Source organism: Salvelinus namaycush, chromosome 4 (assembly GCF_016432855.1).
Source record: "Salvelinus namaycush isolate Seneca chromosome 4, SaNama_1.0, whole genome shotgun sequence".
Lineage (NCBI taxonomy): Eukaryota > Metazoa > Chordata > Actinopteri > Salmoniformes > Salmonidae > Salvelinus > Salvelinus namaycush.
This window is the reverse complement of record NC_052310.1, coordinates 22096439-22112460: the sequence shown is the minus strand read 5'-3', so window position 1 is coordinate 22112460 and position 16022 is coordinate 22096439. Positions and strand designations below refer to the sequence as shown.

Here is a 16022-nt window from a genome sequence, read left to right as displayed (position 1 = left end):
GCTTAAATATATACTTCAATAGGATGGCAGGGCATTGAGACATACAGTATACTGCAATGTACTAATACAGACAAACAGAAAAGCCTTGGGATTTCACCTCCAAATTGGCATAACATTAGTATGCACATATTGGTTCAAGGCAGTGGACATATAAGGGCCAATTGTGGCATTGATTGACAGTTGAGCTGTATATCTATGGGATGTACACAACGACGGATGTGCACTTTGGAATTGGCAGTGGGTACCTGTCTGGCATGGTAAGTGCATTTTCCTTTGTAAATAGGTTCCATCCCTGTAAATGCACAAAAAATAAATTGTGCTGCTGCTTGCTTCTACTTAGACATGATGGGTGTGTGTGTGTATGACATCTTGGGGAGCCAGTCTCTATGGAATGTTGTTTTTTTATACACCAAATTAGCCCACCCAACACTACCCATGTCACTTCCTTGTGTGATGTCAGGGTGCTTCATTGTCACACCCAATCAGGAATAGTCTAAACCAAAATGTTCCAAAACATTCCAGACTGGTCAGAGATCATTTTGTTGGTGTCATGACATCATTGTAGTCTGACAGTCCCGGCAGTGGGATTCTGTTTAATGATTGTGCTATAATATATTATTTGTACAACTCTTCCGACCTCAGAGCTCCAAAAGTTGAACACGGAGAGAAATGTTCAGTGTTTTAAACCTATGGTCTAGGGAATGCTTCATTGGTCAAGTCAAAACATCACACTCAGGGAACTTTGGGGCTGTGTGTGCCAGCGGTGGGCCGTATGCTTATGGAATCTACAGAGAGAAGATGGGTGACAGAGTAACTGTAAAGCACTGAGCCATGGTTAGAAGGATGCCTGCATGCCCCCAACATACTTCCCCCACTATCGGAACAGGCTGGGGTTTAGACAAATGTACCCAAGGACAACAGCAGAGCGAGAGACAGAGAGCGAGAGACAGAGAGAAGGTGAGAAAGAGGACGGCAGCATGACAGATAGAAGAGCGTTCGTGTGTGTGAGAGAGAGTTATTGTGTGACTGTCACAATGTATGTACAGTGTATGCATGTATGCATGTATGTTACATGTATGTGTGTGTGCATGTGTGTGAGACGTTTGCCGGTCAGGATGGATTGAGTCAGGTTGTCTCCTATGGAAGGTAGAATAGGAGGGGTTGGGTCTCTCTCCCTCTCTTACTTTGTCTTTAACCTGGCAGCCACAACTGGCATCACCCCATTCAACTTGCCCTCTTTTGCCAGCTTCTCGTTGAGTTGGCACAGCTGGCGCAGAAAGCCGTCATTGGGGCCGATCTCTCTCTTCAGCCTCACCGTGGCAACCGCCACCCGGGCGTCCAGTTTGTGGCGCAGCATGAGGTAAGCGATGACAATGGTGGGCGAGCGGCTGTAGCCCTCTCGGCAGTGGACGTACACCTTCCCTGATGGACACAGACAGACACTTAGGGCTACATCCCAATTCTCCTCAATGGCCCCCTTGACTCAACTCCTTTTCCTTCATGAACACTGATAGTTGAGGACTGGATAGGGTTCCACTATACTGCTTAAACCCATCAAATGCTTTCAGATCAGAGGTCTTGAAGGAATGGACACAACGAAAGGAGACCATTTCTGGCTATTGGGATTCTGACGAAGACTGGGACTGAAGTAAAAGGAAGGAAAGAGGGAAGACAGTGAGGTACAGGGACGAAAGGAGGGAGAAAAAGAGCGAGGGAACAGATACTCCGTATAAAAACACTGCCCAGCGAAGCATCTCAGCCAGAGAGATGCCAATCCAGGGCCTGACCTCCTTTACTTCTTTACTTTCCTAACCACTGCCGTAGCCTCACCAGCGCAGTGTGTGTGTGTAAGTGGATATGTAAACTATGCATGCATTTGTGTGTGCATAAATACACCTCAACATCCCACTCCTCAACTCATGTATTTATTATCGACCTCCCTACTCCCCAGGAGGAATACACTGTGCCAATTTCACTGAGAAGCCAATCTGCTCGTGCTCAATTCCGATCTGCCGACTCTGCAGTGTTTGAAACCTGACACCGCTCCCAGCGTCTCGGGGCTCTTGCCATTTAAGTGACCTCTGTCCAATCCCCAATCACCCTGCCTCCCGCCAATCAATCCAGGGCTGACTGTAGACGCTCAGAACATACACACGGAATCAGCTTCTCATCGCTTCACACACACACTCACTCTATACACACACTCACAACCCTGCTGACGAGGCACATGCACAAGCTCCGTCCCTGACCTTTGACCTTTCCACAGCTCGGCAGGGGGTCACAAAATGTCACTGATCAAGCCTTGATGGGTTACAGCTAGACACTATATCCACCAGAGTGAGCTGGTGTTCCGGCTTGTTGGAAAGATAAGTGTCCTTCCTCCTCTTCCTCCCCTACTGTAGCCACTGTGATTGACTGGGGTGTAGACGCTGCTGCTGCCAAATTGCCCGGGAATTAAGACGCTTTATAATTGTTCCGCTGTGTCAAAGATGACATTAAATCAATGCCATAAAACACAGGGTTCAGGGCTCCAATTAAATGGGCCCCGAGGGTATGTCAACATCCCAGTAATGTTTTGGGAGAGAGGAGCCAGAGTTGTAGTCAGAGATAGATGGCTGTTCCTGTTCTTTCGGTCTACAGAGGCTGTTATGAGTTAGAGGGGTTTGGTTGAAGTGAATGGCACTCCCTTTATCTTTTGTTGTTCGGCTTCCCTGCTAGATTTCCCTTTGTTTTGTCTTGGTTGGTGCTCTGTTACAAATCTCCGACACATATGTTAAATAGTACTGTCAAAACGTGCTATTCAATGTGCTGTTCAATGCAATGTTTCAAACGGTGTCATGGTAATTAATCACATCAAAATGGCCCTCTTGAAGTGACATCTTCTAAGCATTTTTTACTGGAACACAGCGCAAAGGAAAAATAATGTGTGCCAAACCGGTGTCTGTGCTTGCTCTCTCTGGAACAATGTGGAGTGTCTGGTTTGGTACAATAGATCCATCTATGACCAGTGCAAAATGTTCTCACCACATTCAACTAATCGAAACATCCGATGATGTAGCAATGTGCAATAGGACTAGCCTGAGAAACCATTCACAGGAATATCTCTTACCAGTGACAGAGAATGCATCATTAAACATTTTATACCCTGAAGGACAGTTTCTGTTACTCCTCTTCTCATAACAGACTTGGAGCAACAAGAGGTGGTCTACAGTTTTAACCAGGGGAACAAATATTTTGAAATGAGAAAAAAAAATGACTGAGGGGAAACACACCATACTGCTCTTTGATCATATTGCTCTTTGACCAATAAGGGGCGATTGGCGCTCTATTTTACAGTACAGAAATAAATCAGGTATTGGCTTCTAAATTACATAGTGAAATGGTAAATACACAATAACTTATACCAAGTAAATACCTGTAGAAACAGTACCTTAAAATAAAGCTCCCCCAATTCTTTACATCAGACAACCTACTGTAGAAGAGAGAAAGACCGTATGGAGACCAATGCTAAAGGCATATCAATTCACCTCAGTCAACCATGTCCTGAAGTCAATTGAACTGGGCCTCTTCAATGTACATCACTATGGAATGCCAAACGGATTGTCACTTAGTCGAACAAACAGCTCAGTAACAACAGGTGGCTGGGTGGCACCTTAATTGGGGAGGACGGGCTCATAGTAATGGCTGGAACGGAACATGGTTTCCATGTGTTTGATACCCTTCCATTCACTCCATTCCATCATTTACTATGAGCCGTCCTCCCCTCGCCAGCCTCCTGTGGTAAAAGAGAACCCAGAGTAATCAGTCTCACCTTTGCCATTGTTGTGTGCCAGAGCCTTCTCGATGAAGTCCGCCCCCTCCTCAAAAAATGTACTGAGGTTGAACTGAGGCTTGTCGTTGGCCTGGATGCCGTGGTAGGTGATGCCCGAGCCAGCATAGAACTCTGCGTTGGTGTTGACGTGCATGAAGGAGTTGCCCTCCGCCGCGTTCAGGATGTGGGTCACGCCCAGCTTCTGCAGACGCATCAGATTCTGGCCCACAAACCTGGGGAGGTAGACCATAGAAATAGATATTTCTATGAGGTAGACATCAGACATTGATTACGAATGGGCCACATCTGAGAACAGTGGCTTCCAGAGTCACTATTATCAGCTTTGTAGAGTAGCTACTTTGTAGAGTAGCTACTCTAAGTTAGAGTAAATAAGCAATGGCTGTCAAACTAAACATCACAATGTACAAGGTTGCACAAAAGCAAGTTTTAGCAGCTGACTGTTTTAAAACTACAGTCCAAAGTTGTCCCAGACCTGCTATTCAAGCCATTGTCCTAACACCATCAACGCCTCTCCAGCTCGTCATCCTAAATGTTCGGAGTTGCCACAGCACTCTTAGCTCATCGTTGTGAAAATTGTGTTGAATGGGTTTTACTGCATGTCGATTTTCACACCCAACACAGGCCACCCCATCTAGCCCGGTCTCAGACCTAGCTGTCGACGTGGCCTTGCTCTGCCATGGCTGGTTGGAGCTTGAACGGAATAAATGGTGGAGCCCGCTTTTAAACAGTGGAGATGTCTGTCTATGTTAGTGCCCCCCCCCAGGGGACAGGGGAATGTCCGGAGCCATGCCAAGGAAAATTAGATCTTGGGTGCTGCCCAGGGGAAGACAGAAAGCCACAGGCATCCTGATCACTGACCGAAATAGGGCTACGACACCCAGGGAGGTGGAAAGAAAGGAAAGAGAAAGAAAAGAAAAAAGGTTGAAGAAGAAAGAAAAAAGATAATAAAATAAATAAAAGATGAAAAGATAAGAAAAGTAAAAAGAAAACAAAAGGAGAAAATAAAAAAACGAAAGAAAATAAAAACTATGGGGAGAGGAAAAAGAGAGTGCAGAGGGGGAGAGGAAAAAGAGATACAAATAGGGCCAGAGAGAGAGAGACAGAATGAAGGATAGAGAGAGGGGTCGTGTCCAAAATGCCAGGATGTCATACTCATTTCGGCTTTTCATCGAGTAGAATTCACGGCACACTATTAAGGAAGATAATCGTCTTTTTACACTTCAGTGTTTTTGACAACAGCTGATAATCAGAATAGGGGATGTGCTCTACAAAAATATACGAAATTGCGGGGAATTGCGCGTTAGATGACGTCTTCTCAGCATGTTTGTTGCTTACTGCATACGTTTTTACTAAACAGTACATTCTAAATAGAATGTAGTATGATTAGTACACAGCATGTCATTTTAGTAAGTAGTAGGAAAGACAGATTTCAGACAAGGCCAGGAAGAGAAGAGAGGCTAGAGAGCTCCATACTCAGCCAGCTCCACTCCAGTGACTGCATCTCCATCTACTCAACTTCCAGACAACTATACATCTCTTTCTGCTCTCCTCCATCTCTGCTCCCTTCCTTCTCCAGTTTTATTCATGCGTTTCCCATTGCAGTTTAGTTTCAACTCATGGCCACTATGGGGCACAGATTTATCACATGCTTAGGAGTACAAATCCAACCCTGCCAGAAAATCCCCCCCCCCCCCCCCCCCCCCCAAAATTGGGGTAGGACAGGGTCCACCGCAGTGTAGCGCTGCTGGAGCTAAGTAGGGGATTCATGCCTTGCTCAAGGGCACAACGGCAGTAGATGGTAGCTATGACCTGAAACCAGTATCTCTCCAGTTGCCAGTTCAGATGCCCTACCTGGTATTTAAACTAGCCGCCTTCCAGATACTCCTATCACTCGGTCTATACAGTGCCTTCAGTAAGTATTCTCACCTCTTGACTTTTTCCACACTTTGTTGTGTAAAAGCTGGAATTTAAAATTTAGTTTTTTTGGTCTCTGGCCTACACACACACACACACACACACACACACACACACACACACACACACACACACACACACACACACACACACACACAATACCCCATAATGTCAAAGTGGAATTATGTTTTATTTTATTTTTACAAATGAAAAGCTGAAATGTCTTGAATCAATAATTATTCTAAGCCCTTTGTTATGGCAAGCCTAAATAAGTTCAGGAGTAAAAATGTGCTTAACAAGTCACATAATAAGTTGCATGGAATCACTGTGTGTCATAATATTTAACATTATTTGTTAATGACTACTTAATCTCTGTACCCCACATATACAGATAATTGTAAGGTCCCTTAGTCAAGCAATGAATTTCAAACACAGATTTAACTACAAAGACCAGAGAGTTTTTCCCAATGCCTCGCAAAGATGAGCACCTATTGGTAGATGGGTAAAAAAAGCAGACATTGGATATCCCTTTGAGCATGGTGAAGTTGTTAATTACACTTTGGATGGTGTATCAGTACACCCAGTCACCACTAAGCTATTGGCGTCCTTCCTAACTCAGTTGCCGGAGAGGAAGGAAACCGCTCAGGGATTTCACCATGATGTCAATGATGACTTCAAAACCGTTACAGAGCTTAATAGCGGCGATAGGACAAAACTGAGGATGGATCAACAACATTGTAGTTACTCCACAATACCAGCCTAATTAACAGAGTGAAAATAAGGAAGCTTGTACAGAATAAAAAAAACTGAATGGAGCTAAGACAGGCAAAATCATAGAGGGAAAACCTGGTTCAGTCTGTTTTCCTCTAGACACTGGGAGATTAATTCACCTTCAGCAGGACAATAACCTAAAACACAAGGCCATATCTACAATGGAGTTGCTTAGGAAGAAGACGGTGAATGTTCCTGAGCGGCCGAGTGACAGTTTAATATATATATTTTGTTTATATTGCAGATAGATTGTGGCTTCCCTCAATGTAATTGTCAGCATCATTTCCAATCCCCCATATATTTTTAGGTATATATATTACACACACTACCAGCCAAACGTTTGGACACACCTACTCATTCAATGGTTTTTCTTAATTTTTTTACATGGTAGAATAATAGTGAAGACAAAACTATGAAATAACACATATGGAATCACATAGTAACCAATGTAGTAACCAACCAGTGTTATAAAATATATTTGGATTTGTGTATTTGAGATTCTTCAAAGTAGTCACCCTTTGCTTTGATGACAGCTTTGCACACTCTTGGCATTCTCTGAACCAGCTTAATGAGGTAGTCACCTGGAATGCATTTAAATTAAACAGATGTGCCTTTTTAAAAGATAAGGAAAGAAATTCCACAAATTAATGCATTTGAGCCAATCAGCTGTGTTGTGACAAAGTAGGGGTGGTATACAGAAGTTAGCCCTATTTGGTAAAAGACCAGGTTCATATTAGGGCAAGAACAGCTCAAATATTACTTAGACATGAAGGTCAGTCAATCCGGAAAATGTCAAGAACTTTGAAAGTTTCTTCAAGTGCAGTCGCAAAAACCATCAAGCGCTATGATGAAACTGGTTCTTATGAGGACCACCACATGAAAGGAAGACCAAGTTACTTCTGCAGCAGAGGATAAGTTCATTAGTTACCAGCCTCAGAAATTGAAGCCCAAATAAATGCTTCAGAGTTCAAGTAACAGACACATCTCAACATCAATTGTTCAGAGGAGACTGCGTGAATCAGGCCTTGCGTCGAATTGCTGCAAAGAAACCACTACTAAAGGACACCAATAAGAAGAAGATTTGCTTGGTCCAAGAAATACAAGCAATTGATATTAGACCGGTTGAAATCTGTCCTTAGGTCTGGTGAGTCCAAATGTGAGATTTTTGGTTCCAACCGCTGTGTCTTTGTGAGATGCAGAGTAGGTGAACGGAGGACCTCGGCATGTGTGATTCCCAACGTGAAGCATGGAGGAGGTGTGATGGTGCTTTGCTGGTGACACGGTCTGTGATTTATTTAGAATTCAAGGCACACTTAACCAGCATGGCTACCACAGCATTCTGCAGTGATACACCATCCCAGCTGGGTTGCGCTTAGTGGGACTATCATTTGTTTTTCAACAGGACAATGACCCAACACACCTCCAGGCTGTGTAAGGACTATTTGACCAAGAAGGAGAGTTTTTTTTTTTGTCCACCTTTATTTATTCTAGTTGAGAACAAGTTCTCATTTACAACTGTGACCTGGCCAAGATAAAGCAAAGCAGTGCGACAAACGACAAACAAACATACAGTCAATAATACAATAGAGAAAGTCTACATACAGTGTGTGCAAATGAGGTAGGATAAGGGGGGTGAGGCAATAAATAGGCCATAGTGGCAAAATTATTACAGTATGGCAAATTAAACACTGGAGTGATAGATGTGCAGAAGATGAGTGTGCAAGTAGCGGTACTGGAGTGCAAAGGAGCAAAAATAAATAAAATAAATATGTTGATGAGGTAGTTGGATGGGCTATTTACAGATTGGCTACGTCCAGGTGCAGTGATCTGTGAGCTGCTCTGACAGCTGGTGCTTAAAGAGTGATGGAGTGCTGCATCAGATGACCTGGCAATCCACAAACACCCAACCTCAACCCAATTGAGATGGTTTGGGATGAGTTGGACTGCAGGAAAAGCAGCCAACAAGTGCTCAGCATATGTGGAACTCCTTCAAGACTGTTGGAAAAGCATTCTAGGTGAAGCTGGTTGAGAGAATGCCAAGCGTGTGCAAATCTATCATCAAGGCCAGGGGTGGCTATTTGAAGAATCTCAAATATAAAATATATTTTGATTTGTTTAACACTTTTTTGGTTACTACATGATTCCATATGTGGTATTTCATAGTTTTGATGTCTTCACTATTATTCTACAATGTAGAAAATAGTAAAAATAAAGAAAAACCCTTGTAGGTGTCCAAACTTTTGACTGGTACTGTATATATTTTTACAAACGTTCACATTTTTCTTACACTTTGACAGAGTATTTTGTGTAGATCACTGACATTTTTTTTTTTTTTTTTTACAAATAAATTCATTTGAATCCCACTTTGTAACACAACAAAATGTAGAAAAAAAATCAAGGGGTGTGAATACTTTCTGAAGGCACTGTACCTACCTACCTACCTAATTGAATACCGTTTCTGTTAATTGTACTTACTATGCTCTACAGTTGGATAAGCATATCATCCGGCTCCAGGCAGAGATGTGGAGAGGCTGAGTGACCCTGCATGGGTCCCCTGAGACAGAGGGTCAACACACCCACGCTGCCGGGCTGACTAATAAAGATCCAGTCTGCCACCATCTTTCTTTATGACTGGGGATGAGGCAGCCCATCTGTCTGCCTGCCTGTAGGCCAAGGCTCCTCCGAGGTGCTGGAGCGATGGCTTCTGTACATGGGGCTCAGCCGCTCAGATCTGCCCACAGAGACCCATAACTCACACACACACCCTCTCGCTCTCCCCCTTTCTCTCCCCACTGTGTCTATCCATCTCTCTCCCTACTGTGTCTACCCTTTTTTCTTCTCTCGCTCTCTCTCACTCTTCCTGCTGTGAGGCTTTGTCTATCTTGGTGGAGCCATGGAAGATTGCGGTCATATTTCTCCTGAAATGACGATGACTCTGTGAGAGGAAGGTGTGTGTGTGTGTGTGTGTGTGTGTGTGTGTGTGTGTCACATTGAGCACGTGTACAGTGCATGTATGTGTTTCAGAGTATGTGCCTGTAAGCTCCTGACTCTACAGATATAGCCAATATTATTTGAGCATCTATGCGTACGTGCGTCTGAATGTGAGTGTGTACACCAGTGCCTGCCCGCATGTGTATGCATACCTGCTTGTGTGTGTGTTTACATGTCCTCCACTCATACTCCTCCTCTCTGCAGTCCCAGTCTATCCATTATTAATACAAGCCCTTACAAAGAGCCAAAGTGTGCCATCAACCAGGGGCTGCCCAGCGCTTTTATATTAAAGCCTGAGTGGGCGTCGACGAAAGCATTTTAGCACACCTTACATCATGGCTTCCATCGACATCCGGGTTCCATGGATGGTGTTTTTTTCCAGAGAGCAACTCACTACTCAAGTTTGTGTTACGAGCCTACTAGACTTTTCAAGCAGGGAGTGTTTTAACATGATAGCTTAAGAAGCTAACAGAGATCTGTTGGCAAATATTAAGAGCATTTTGGTGTCAAGGTCCCACATGTACAATGAAACTTAGCTCATAATTAAATAATGCCAATTATAGGGTAAAATAAACAATATCTTCTATAATATATAGATTTTTTTTTTTTTTTTTAACAGTGAAAATTGATCAATCTGCCCACTCAGACTTAATGGGCATGACACTGTGTGTGTGTATTTGTCCGTCCATTGTTTTAAATTAACAGCAGCCAGCTACTTATCAGCTTGAGCTATGTGGCAACAGTGGTCTAACCATCACACAGATTCTGTTGCAAAATGTTTAGTCTGTTTCCATTGGACAAATTCAGGTAGGTCCCGCCCCGTTTCATTTGCCCTGTTTGCTTCCGCTTGGTTCTTAGAAACGGTTTCTGTAATGAATACACCTCTTCTCTGGCTGACCTTCAACATAGAACATGTGAGAAGCCACTGGTTCCTGTGGAACAGACAGTGGTGTGAGTGGTCAGTGTGTAGACCCTAATCAATAGGCAATCCATACATCTTCCTGGTACCTCTGCCATAAACCCTTTACTCTACATTGGACGATGATGCACTTCCAAGATATGAGGTCATTTTAAGCATCTGTTTTCTCACAAATACAATGAATATGACAGTGAAATATTTTGTCATGAAATGTACTGTAAACAGAAAGGATATAGACATATTCTATTTACTGTGCTGTCTCCAATATCTAAGGGTCTTCTTTACACATTTCAAATTAAAGGTAAAAAACCCCAGACGACATTTAACCACTTAGAACATGACCATTGTGTAAACTTAGTCGAAGACAAGATGTCTTGTCAATGTGTCAGTTGTCTCTTGGCCCGAGAGAGTGGCACATTCAGATTGATTTTGTTGTAACACAGAGGTAATGTGCTTGCTTTCTATCCAGCTCACCCTCTTAATGCTCTCTTGGCAATGACTGGAGCCAAGTGATGGATATCATTAGACAAGAGGGAGAGACTTAGGAGTTTCCTGTACATGGATAAAGGAAAACTATACAATCTATTATTGATTGTCAAATTCTGTATATTAAAGTTGCACTATTCAGAAATTGCTCCTCTATTTCCTGGTTACTAAAACTCAAATAGTTCGCCTAATTTCAGTTTATGTGACAAAATAAGCTGGTATAGTGTAGAGAATCATTGTACAATCTAAACCGCTGTGAAATATATTTTCCATAACCAAATATATTGTTGTTTCAGCTGTTTGAAGCTGGTGTACATTTTGGTCAGGTCACCCAAAAAGTTACATATTGCCACTTTAAGACCAAGCTATTTCACGTTATTGTGTATGTCCTCAATGTGGATTTCTTTCACCCAAGTACATGTAAAACACACGCCATGCATGGACTTTATTCATGACATCTTATTCATAGTGTCTCGACTAGGTATGTGTAGTGTATGTGTGCTGGACTTTACATATACATTGGGACTGACACACCTCCTACATGCACACAGCATAAGGGATTACTAGGAACTGACCTTACTGGAATGGCGGGCTGTAAATTGTGGGAAAGACACGGCACCCTCATTACATAGTACCCAGTCAACCAACCACATTGCATTTATAGCTGGGTCATTCCACGAAATGAGTGCCTTTTGCCTGCCTTGGATATAGTAGCGCTTTACACTCATACCTGTATAAGGGTCGAAAATAGCATTCATGCTATTCATGATGTCAGAGCTCTGGCTCTGCGCTTCAAAGCGGTGTATGGGTTTTGACTGACAGCCATTCTGAATTTGAGCACCAAACGCGACAAGAAGTGGCCCCCATCCCTCCCCCTAACTGGGCAGATTTTGCACATTTTTTGTTGTCTGAGGGAAATTCTGTACATTTAGAGGACTATGTATTTTTAAAGATGAAACGTTGAGGATTATAATATATACCGCTTTGACGTCATACAAGCAAGCCAAACACAGAGAGTCCAAATGTGCACTTCACATTTCCAAATCATAAAACTCCTGTCATAATGTGTCAACGTTTCTGATCACTATGCTTGATGTACAGTTACAAGATGACATGGCGTCACACCCTGGGATGTTCTGAACACAATGAGCCTGTTCGTTTAATGGGAAGAAAAGTCACCACGGCATACGCACCTGAATGCACTCATGACTTTCTATGCGCACCAAAATTACGATCAGTTTCTCTGAATTGCGTTGTGAAAGCACTGTAAGATCGTATACAGTGCATTCGGAAAGTATTCAGACCCCTTGACTTTTTCCACATTGTTACGTTACATCCTCATCCTAAAATGTAATAACTTGTTTTTTTTCCTCATCAATCTACATACAATACCCCATAATGAGAAATAAACAGGTTTAGAATTGTATCATAAAGGCCTGATTGGTGGAGTGCTGCAGAGATGGTTGACCTTCTGGAAGGTTCTCACAGAGGAACTCTGGAGCTCTGTCAGAGTGACCATCCGGTTCTTGGTCACCTCCCTGACCAAGGCCCTTATCCCCCGATTGCTAAGTTTGGCCTGGTGGCCAGCTCTAGGAAGAATCTTGGTGGTTCCAAACTTCTTCCATTTAAGAATGATGGAGGCCACTGTGTTCTTGGGGACCTTCAATGCTGCAGAAATGTTTTGGTACCTTTCCCCAGATCTGTGCCTTGACACAATCCTGTTTCGACGCTCCATGGACAACTCCTTCGACCTCATGGCTTGGTTTTTGCTCTGACATGCACAGTCAATTGTGGGACCTTATATAGACAGGTGTATGCCTTTCCAAATCATGTCCAATCAATTGAATTTACTACAGGTGAACTCCAACCAAGTTGTAGAAACATCTCAATGATGATCAATGGGAAACCGGATGCACCTGAGCTCAATTTCGAGTCTCATAGAAAAGGGTCTGAACACTTATGTAAATGTGATTTCAGTTTTTCCATTTTAGAATAAGGCTGAAAAAGACAAGGGGTCTGAATACTTTATGCACTGTAGAACACTTTGAAAATGCAATATTTTCAATCAGATTTTTATTTTAATAAAGACTTGGTAATGTGCCAAAATTCAGCATTTTGACATGTCCCTCTGTCACCCTCTGACTTCTAAGAAGATTTTAACCCACTTAACCACAACATCTCTCCAAATGTTTAACATTATTTTAAATACCGAGTTATTTTGTTACTTTGACAAAGTTATTTCTGAAGGTTATTATTTATTTCATGTGATTAGTGATTAATTTTAAGGTCAACCCTGTTACGTGATGAAAATGTTCCTTTTTAAATATTTTTTTCCAGTCAAATCATAATGTAAAAGCAGGGCTGGCTGGTTCTACTCTTTTTGGCAATTTTCTGGTGTTTTGTGGTGGAAATCTGAGCGGGTTGAGTTTAACACATCAACCCTGTTACCCAGACTGTAGATAGACAGGCTAGAAATGTTTTAACAAATGCAATTTTCTTGTTAAGCTTGCAATCCATTGCCCCTCCCTGTTGCACACAAGCTTCCTGTCCCAAGGGAAGTGATGGCTGATTATGCATTATTCTGACACTACTCAAAAGACACCTAATGGTTGGTACGACCCAGTTAGGGGAATAGCATGAGAGACTGGTCTAGCCCTCCACCCCCCTTTGAGAGAGTGTGTGTGTGTGTGTGTGTGTGTGTGTGTGTGTGTATAAAGGTAAGTGAGAGACGAAGGTGTGTAGAGGGGTGTTATCAATGAAAAGGTGTTTCAATATCGGAAACAATATTGAAAACCCCAGTGGAGCCTTGGGGACCAGTGTGCATACATCAGCATTATTTACACAGGTGGAATTAAACTGATTGAAGAGCGAGTACATTTGTTTAAAAAATATATAATAATGAAAATGTTTGTCTCGTCTGCTTCATTCATTTAGGCTGCACAATGTCTAGTTCCCTGATCAATATAGCCTACATTGACACTCACAATCCAACAGTTTGAGAAAATTGTGTGTATGGATTCCATATCCGATTCTTTGTTTCGTACGAACATTTAAAACCAGATTATTTCAGCACTGCTGTATATGTAAATGTCTAATAGAATAGAATAGGGGCGTTGAATGAAACCGCGGGAGATACCGATAACATAATGGAGTCGTTTCAAATAAAATCGGGCGTTTTGAATCGCCCTTCAAATATGAACGTTCGAGAGGGAACATGTGCCTCTAGAATATTCACTCTTTCCTTCATCTATTCAGAGCGATGTGCCTCTAGAAAATGCACTATTTCCTTCATCTATTCTGAGCGAGAGAACAGCCTCCTCCCATGCTCGTGACAAATATTATGAATTAAGAGATTGCATATCAACACCAATCCCCTTCATACTGTTAGTTGTCAAATCCATTTGAATCCTAAAACACTTTTTATTGATGATGGTAGGTTGCTATAGCCTTTGTTGCTGGAATTTTGCAATTTGTTAAAATTGGAAAATATTCGTTTAGAATAAGGTTTTAATTCATGGGTGTCAACAATGACATTCTATAGCCTGCAAATATTGTTATATATTATTCTGACATTTTCTGTGCTCAATATTGTCATGAACGTGTCTGTCTGAACAGATAGGGATGCGTTGCTAGGGACGATGAAGCAATAGCCTACCTGTCGGTGTCATCTGATAAATATCGTAGGTTACTGTTTGTTTAAAGGGAAAAAATATAAACTATCGTGCACATATTCCTCAGAATTTTGGTCGTATAAAAATAACTTACGCGTTACCAACGTATATTCTAGGGAAGACCTCGTTGAAATGCTGTGTTGGTAAACTGTAAAATCCGCTGCTGTTTGACAACAGCTCGTTCAGTTGTTGCACAGTAACCTCGTTATCTGGCACGGTGACTTCAGCCGGAGGTGGTGGTGGTGGTTGTTGCTTTGCCGGGCTCGATTTCTTCATGGTTCCAGGCAGTCTCTCTCCGAACTGGCGAACAAACAAGTGTCAGATTACTGCTAGACTCTGAGTCGTGTCAATTTCAGATTTTGCAGCATTTTATTCTCACTCGAGTCGTGTTGTGTACAAGGAGTCTGAATCACACGCTCTCTCCGCTTGCAGACACACCCCACTCGCCCACCGGCGGTCAGACACTCCAGACAGGAATTGGCTGACGACAGCGGCACGCGCGCGCAAGTGTGGTAAACGAAGACACTATAAACAAGGCAGAGAGGGCGCCATTGGAGAGACCACTCAATTACGTTTGTTTTGATTTTCGAATGGCATCTCTTATACTCTTGCTGAAGCTGGGAAGAGGTAAAGCCCGAGAAACTACTGGAGAAAATACTGGTGACCATAATGAATGAAGATGATATGAAGCATCCCAACACAGCATCACTGTCATTCAGTTACAGTAGACTCATCCACGAGGCAGTTTTTTTTTTAATTTTTTTTTTATCTTGATTGAGTCAATTAGCTAATTAGGGCTGCTACTGATGTCTAAGGGATATTTTTGCATGCATACATTTTGATAAGCCTAGGAACATTTAGTCAGTATTCAGCAGTTATATGGGCCTAATGCAAAAGCTATCTATAGATTATATTGGTTGTTAGTGGAAAGGTCCATTGTATTTCCATTGCTGATCCAACAAGTAGCAATAACCAACAGGATAATGAACATAGCATATTCTCTCTAAAACAATATTTTACATCTTTGGAATATAGCCCTTTGTCTACTTTTTTCAAATAATATAATTTTCTTAGGATTCCACGGAAAGGTTGCGGTGGATCGTTGACTTTGCAGAATACGTTTATTAAGACTTAAATAGCACCTTAAGCAATGAATAACCCAACATTAGTCTACACAGTAACACTATTGCAAAATGTGCAGACCTGCTGCTGTTGTCCTTGTAACTTTTAATGAATCATTGCACCTATAGCCTGTAGTGCATTCATCTATTCAGTCATGATAACCCATGTCCCATGTCCACATTTTTACTTAAAGGTCCAATGCAGCCATTTTTTTTTATTTAACAACTAAATATCTTACTGTGATTATTTTCAATTAAAATGGTCAAAAAAACAAACCAAAATAGCTTCTTAGGAAAGTTCAAATTCACAAGCAAGA

General features: G+C 42.2%; 1 protein-coding gene across 1 annotated transcript; it reads right to left on the bottom strand.

Annotated features, from left to right (window-relative positions):
* Positions 1 to 1180: 1180 nt before the first annotated feature.
* Positions 1181 to 14860, bottom strand: LOC120045526 (dual specificity protein phosphatase 3-like). Its single transcript, XM_038990429.1, has 4 exons — positions 14708 to 14860; positions 14513 to 14520; positions 3812 to 4044; positions 1181 to 1422 (listed from the first exon to the last, which is right to left on the bottom strand). The coding sequence occupies exons 1-4, from the start codon at positions 14858 to 14860 to the stop codon at positions 1181 to 1183; spliced, it is 636 nt and encodes a 211-aa protein (XP_038846357.1).
* Between the last annotated feature and the right edge of the window lie 1162 nt (positions 14861 to 16022).

What these genes read in the sequence shown, in the direction of transcription:
- LOC120045526 (XM_038990429.1), bottom strand. Translation starts at nt 14,860, where the DNA reads ATGAAGAAATCGAGCCCGGCAAAGCAACAACCACCACCACCACCTCCG. An exon ending in GGCACACAACAATGGCAAAG is followed by an intron (nt 1,423 to 3,811) that starts GTGAGACTGATT and finishes TGTGTCCATCAG; the next exon opens with GGAAGGTGTACGTCCACTGC.